Source organism: Populus alba, chromosome 14, assembly GCF_005239225.2.
Source record: "Populus alba chromosome 14, ASM523922v2, whole genome shotgun sequence".
Lineage (NCBI taxonomy): Eukaryota > Viridiplantae > Streptophyta > Magnoliopsida > Malpighiales > Salicaceae > Populus > Populus alba.
In genome coordinates, this window is record NC_133297.1 from 14,134,568 (window position 1) to 14,140,663 (window position 6,096).

At 34.9% G+C, this 6,096-nt stretch overlaps 1 protein-coding gene across 2 annotated transcripts; it reads right to left on the minus strand.

Moving 5' to 3' along the window:
* Positions 1-1,994: 1,994 nt before the first annotated feature.
* Positions 1,995-5,564, minus strand: LOC118040630 (peptidyl-prolyl cis-trans isomerase FKBP62). 2 transcript variants are annotated; one of them, XM_073404258.1, is made up of 13 exons: positions 5,153-5,562; positions 4,967-5,053; positions 4,336-4,596; positions 4,166-4,240; positions 4,000-4,080; positions 3,727-3,921; positions 3,538-3,627; positions 3,253-3,428; positions 3,033-3,155; positions 2,796-2,942; positions 2,579-2,707; positions 2,342-2,461; positions 1,995-2,238 (listed from the first exon to the last, which is right to left on the minus strand). In XM_073404258.1, the coding sequence occupies exons 1-13, from the start codon at positions 5,349-5,351 to the stop codon at positions 2,188-2,190; spliced, it is 1,734 nt and encodes a 577-aa protein (XP_073260359.1). In that variant the 5' UTR covers positions 5,352-5,562; the 3' UTR covers positions 1,995-2,187. The 2 variants fall into 2 exon arrangements, with proteins under 2 accessions (XP_073260359.1, XP_073260358.1); XM_073404257.1 differs by having other exon boundaries at positions 1,995-2,461; positions 5,153-5,564.
* Between the last annotated feature and the right edge of the window lie 532 nt (positions 5,565-6,096).

The window sequence follows — 6,096 nt, forward strand, 5'->3', positions numbered from 1 at the left end:
CATATCCACTAGTTTTTGGGTTGTTAAAAGAGGGAGATAATTGACTTTTTTTCAAGATCCCTACAAACGATGCCATTGATGGTTAAAAACTCCAAAATATCAATGTTTTTACAAGGCTAGTGGATGGATTGAGACATAAAGGCTACTAGACTTGGGTTTCATTAACATCTACAAAATAAAAATCTCTTATTAGGTTCAAAGAACCCTCTAATACTTAGGTTAGCACTCGAGTAGTAGGACTATTACCTTGAAAGCTTGTATGAAGCATCCTGTGAGAATAATAAATGGAGATGATAAGTGTAACATATGTGAAGGAATGTTTTTGTGTATAAAAATTAATAAACCCCTTTCATCTAGTACTTTATACGAGGTTTTTATTCCTATGAAACATACCAACGTATATTGAAAAGGGACATAGTGATAAAACATTGTCTAGTATAATTTAAGAGCAACTATATGGGATGATAACCTATAATAGGTGGTGATGTAAGGTAGAAAACCTTGTCATGTCAATGTCTTCTAAGTTCAAACAAGTCCAACATAACAGCCATAATTGCATGGACTCACGTGTTGTAGGAGGATTTGCAGTATATATATTTTATCTTTATAGTAATTGAATGAAAGATGTATGGTTAGTCTAGTAGGGAGGAGAAGCAAAGTTTGTCTACTATGAAAGGGACAAATGGTTGATCTCGTTAAGGGGAGATGCCCATAGTCGTTAAAGGAGGTCGTGTGGTTGGTCTTGTTGTGAAGAGGACGCCTAGCTCAATCCCATTAAAGAGGACCTACGACTATAAAGTTAGTCTAAAGAGATGAGCAGTCTAACCAGAAAAAAGTTATGTATATGCAATCTTAAACATTAATTTTTAAAAAACAAGAAAGAGCTTGAACATCTAGTCTTTGAAGCCTTGGATTGTCCCTCGTTGTGTACTTTCTTGGGTAGTTCTCTAATATTTTGTTTTACGGATTTTACTTGGATAAATCTCATGATTAAGGGATATAAATGTACATTTTCAATGTAGAGTGACATACTCTCCTTTTACCTCAAGGCTTTTGTATATATTTTTTAGGCACATAAACAAATATAAAAATATCAATATTTAAATCCTCTTGTTAATGTTTGAGGAAGATAATTGACCATTTTTAAATCCTTTATCTCTTTAGAATCAAGATGGGCTTAGGAGAGTCATTTATTTTTTAAAAATAGATTGGTTGATATAGGATGAGAATCTATTTTGAAAGTGCTAATTCATATTAATTTCTCAAATATTTTTTACTATATAGATTAGCAAGATTCAAGGCCTTTCTAGTTACTAAATTTCCCAAAATATAGATACATTCGACTTTATAAACCAGAGGTTTAATGGCAATTTTTGTAAATGAATTATTAGAGCTATAACACATTAAAGCATATAATTTAGTCAATATTATCTTTAAACTATCATGTGGTCAGGACATACTATCTTTCTTTTTTATTTGTCCTTTAATATTGACTAGAAAACCCTTTAAAAATACTCATATTTTAGTATTTTCAATTGAAATTGAAATTTTTCATTAAAGCTAATGAAAATTAAACCCACTTTCACAAAATATTTTCAAAATTATTTTGAAGTTGGAAAGTATTTCTTTTATTTTTTGAACAATATAAAATATAAAAAAAATTATAAGAAATAGAAAATAAGATTTAATTATCTCAATTTAAAAAAAAAATCCAAAAGAATTTACATGCATAATATTAGAGTATGATTCACAAAATTCTTGTATATGTAGCATCTCAAAATTAACCTATTTTAAGCTTATCATGAAAATATTTTGAGAATAGTATCCAGACAAATCAGATTTTTTTAAAGCTCCCAACAAAATTTGGGATCCTTCCAAAAAAAAAAAAAATTTGGTAATTAATGTGTTCGTTAACTTGCCAAATCAAGACCGAAGACCCGCTAAAGAACCGGATGAAAGATGAAGCAAAATAAGAAACACCATTGCATGATGGATTTACAGAAAAAAAAAGTTTCTTTATTACACGCATCACAACAGGGATACATGATGGTAACAACTGACCAGCTCAGCGCCAATTCAAGAAGCCATTGTCCATTTACTACTTAGAACAAAATGCACACCCAAGATTCTCTTCCTATGCATGAGAGAGGGAGAGGGAGAATTAAGGGGAGAGGATGCAAGAAGCTGTTAAGCCTTGCTATCTATGGTCATTGGCATTGGATCCTGCTTTGCTGCCATCTGCATTTCCATACCAAACACCGCACACAAGAAAAACAGTCAACAACAGGCACAATGTCACCATAACAACAGACTTGAATAAATTAGGGTTTGGCCTATTTACAGTTGAATTTGTTTGCTCTAACTTATTCATCTTCGCAAAAATGTTGCTATAAAATTGTGCTTCCTTCTTGTTGTACTCTCTCACTTTGTCCTTCAGGATCTTGTACTCCAGCTTGACGTCCCGGTTATGAGAAATAAATGGCAATTCAAGATTGGTCAATTCCCAGCTAACGAATGGCAACTTCAAAGGCAGAAGATGGCACCCCAATTCTCAGGGTCAACCTCAAGCGGTAGCTCACCTATTGTCAGGGTCAATTTCAAGTGCCCTTTTAATGTCTATCTCTGCCAGGTCCAAATCGACAAGCTGTATATACGCTTGAGCCCTCCTATACAAGGCTTTCACATTCTGACCATCAAGCTCTAACACCTGGACAGACAAATCTCTTCCAATGTTAGCATGTATCCTCGAGACAACTATCGAAGGATCAAAATGATTGTGAATGTAAGAATGAGACCTTGGAGCAGAGCTTCTCAGCTTCCTTGTAGTCCTTGAGCTTCAGCTTGCACGCTGCATTGTTAAGCTTGCAGGAAATTTTCAGCACCTTTGATTGCTGCTTCTCCTCGTCAGTGAAAGACGAGTCATACTCGATAAACTTTGCTGCCTGTCGCACATCAATTAACATTCTGTCAATGACTTCATTACAATTGGACACCATCTCACATATAGCAAGAACCTGCTGCCCTCAATATACCTTCTCATATCTTCTTGAGGCTCTTTCATATTTGCCAGCCTTGAACCATGCATTCCCTTCTTCTTTCTTCTTCCACGCAGCTTCAATCTTCTCTTGTGTATTCATATCCCAAGATTCCTTTTCCTATATCAAACCATTCACAATTTCTTAAATCACCATCAAGGCGACAATTTTTTTAAAATCAACCACATTAAGGAAATCAGAGATATACTACACCCACCTTGGTGAAGGAGATCATCTCAACTTCATAGTGCACTGTTGCATTGACAGGAACAGTAGCCAAGTCTTGTTGAGATTCAGATCGGCCAAAAGCATATTCTGGTTGAATTGTCACCAGAGCAACCTCCCCTTTCTTCATAGTCTTTACGGCTCTATCTAGTCCATCAATAACTTGCTCTGTAAGGGAAGCCATTTCAAATAGCAGTTAGTATTAGAGAATGACTACAAAATTCATAGAAACTTCACTAATGGAGGGGAAAAAGTGAAGCCATTCAAATTATATTACCTTCATCTATCTTGAACTCAAATGGTGGCTCCTCTTCATGGCCCTTCTTCACAAAGATAGTCCCATCTTCCAGCTTCCCAATTAGTTTCACTGAGGGGGAACAATAAAGATCATAAAGCACATATTAGAAAAACAAGTTGAGCAAGAACCATTCAGACTTCAGTCATAGAATATTATTGTAAACATTACCTTGAACAACAGTCCCGTCATCAGGTCGTTCATAACTTTCTCCTTCCTTCAGGATCTTTTTCATGACTTTCTTGTCCTTCATAACATCAGACACAGTCTTCCAGGAAAGCAGCTCAAGCATTATCTCAAGGGTAGCATTCGGAGGAACAGCTCCTTCATCACCTGCTGCTGTCCTGCCATTCTCCCCAAACCCATCTGCAAAAAGAAACAAACGATTAGTAAACCATCATACCATATGATTAAATAATGGATCTAAGAAGGGATTGAGCTTACATTGTGGTTTCACCGTCAGCAACACTTTCTCCCCTTTTTTCATTGTTTTCACAGCCTTTGCCAAGGCGGGACAGAAATAGCCTACACACGGAGAAATGCCATTTAACTTTCTTCCAAAAATGCATTCAACGTAACGAAGTACATAATTGTGAGAGAGGAGACGGACCTTCTCCAACAGTGAATTCAACTCCATCAGACTGTGAGACAACCGTGCCATTTTCAAGCCGCGCTTCATACTTAACTGCATTGAACAGTAAAACAACCATCAGGAAACAATGAAAAAAAAATCCATCCAGGCTTTGCATGATATAAGGTAGCAGCAGATACAAAGCGTACCAAATACTTCATCGAGATCTTTGGGATTATCCCATTTTTCTCCCTCAACAATTATTTTCTTGAAGATTCCTCCATCTTTGCATATGTCTTTGACACTTGTCCAAGATAGCAACTCCACATCAAACTGAAGAGTAGCATTGGGAGGAATAGTTGGAGGAGAGCCAGATTCACCATACGCCAACTCTGGAGGTATAGTGAAAACAGCATTCTCACCCTTTTTCATAGTTTTGATGCCCTCATCCCATCCCTTAATTACTTGCCCTGAGATGAAAAACCGCCATTCCACAGTCACAAGACAGGCAATAATAAATCTAATTAAATGGAAAACAAGAGCAAAAGCAAATTGATATCATTAATCCTAGTTGTTATTAACTCCATCAACATAGACCACTCAATTCATTTTTAGCATAACACACCGGCAAAAAAATCAAGATTCATGTAATTCCACCACAACAACAAAATATGAAATATAATCGATCCAAAGTGTTATTTAAAATGTTAGCTTATTAATGTAATTCAACACCTTTTTCTTGAGATCAAACAACTTCCAATACATTTGAAATGTTTAAAATACATACATACATATATATATAGGTAAATAGCATATAGCAGTAATAAATTAATTGATTACCTTGGCCAAGCTTGAACTTAAATGGAGTCCCTCTCTCACGGCTCGAATCAAACTGGGTTCCATCAACTAAAGTTCCAGTGTAATGCACTGCAAATTGAGCAAAAGAATTACTACCAAGCATCCACTACCAAATCAATTGATTAGTGGACACTACAGTCGGCAGGTAAGGGATAAGTAGGTAGATACCTTCAACTTCATCACCGGCACTGGGGGTATCCCAGCCTTCACCTTCCTTAACGAGCTTCTTTTTCAGCCCATTTTTGCCAATCTCCTTCTCTTCACCCACTTTGATAACAGCTTCATCTGGGTCTGGCATACCCATGTCCATTTCATCTTCGAGTTCCATGTTATTGCTTCCAGTTGGGAACTCAAAGTCTTCCTCCATCTATCTGATCTCAAGCAGCAGTTAACGTGCGACGAATAAGAAGAAATGGATAGAAACTAATTGGAGTTTAAGATCTTGAAGCAGAGCAAAGCAATAATATCGTTTGCTTGTTTTTGCTAGTGCACGAAAACGCAACAATGGTGTTTGTAGTTTTATAGTATATTTCGGGGTAGTTATGTCTCTAGAGACTTCTCATGTCTAACAGGCTCGGGATGGTTCCAGAATTGTCTCGTCTTCTCCTCATTTTCAATTCAGCAATGTTCCATGCTTGGGCCCGTGTGCTGCAAACCTTTTTTCTAAAAATAAAGGAGAAAAATATGCTATTCGGGATACGAACATGAGTGCATGAAGTAATTGCCCAAAGTTATTTTTTAAAATATATTTTATTTGAAAATATATTTGAATAATATTTTTTAATTTTTTTTTTAAATTGATATTAGAATATTAAAGTGATATAAAAACACCTAGAAAATTAATTTTAAATAAATAATAATAATAATAATAAATTTTTTTCAAAAGTACTTTTAAAACACAAAAATAAACATGATTTAAATATATTAGTTTTATTTTAATTAAATAATAATAAAATAGATAATGATAATAAATTGATCAAATTAAAAAAATATATATAATAACTTAAAAATGTTTTTTTTCAAAAGGAAAAATATAAAGTAGCTTAAATATAGAATGATGAAATTGAGTAAATAAAATATTAAAAAAAAGCTCTAAGCCAACACAAGCTAGC

Bases quoted from the DNA above. Each gene is read 5' to 3' on its own strand.
- LOC118040630 (XM_073404257.1), bottom strand. From the start codon at position 5,351: ATGGAGGAAGACTTTGAGTTCCCAACTGGAAGCAATAACATGGAACTC. The intron at 2,943-3,032 runs GTATATTGAGGG...GATGTGCGACAG, and splicing joins CCTCAAGAAGATATGAGAAG to GCAGCAAAGTTTATCGAGTA. The intron at 2,462-2,578 runs TGAGCTACCGCT...TCTCATAACCGG, and splicing joins AAATTGACCCTGACAATAGG to GACGTCAAGCTGGAGTACAA.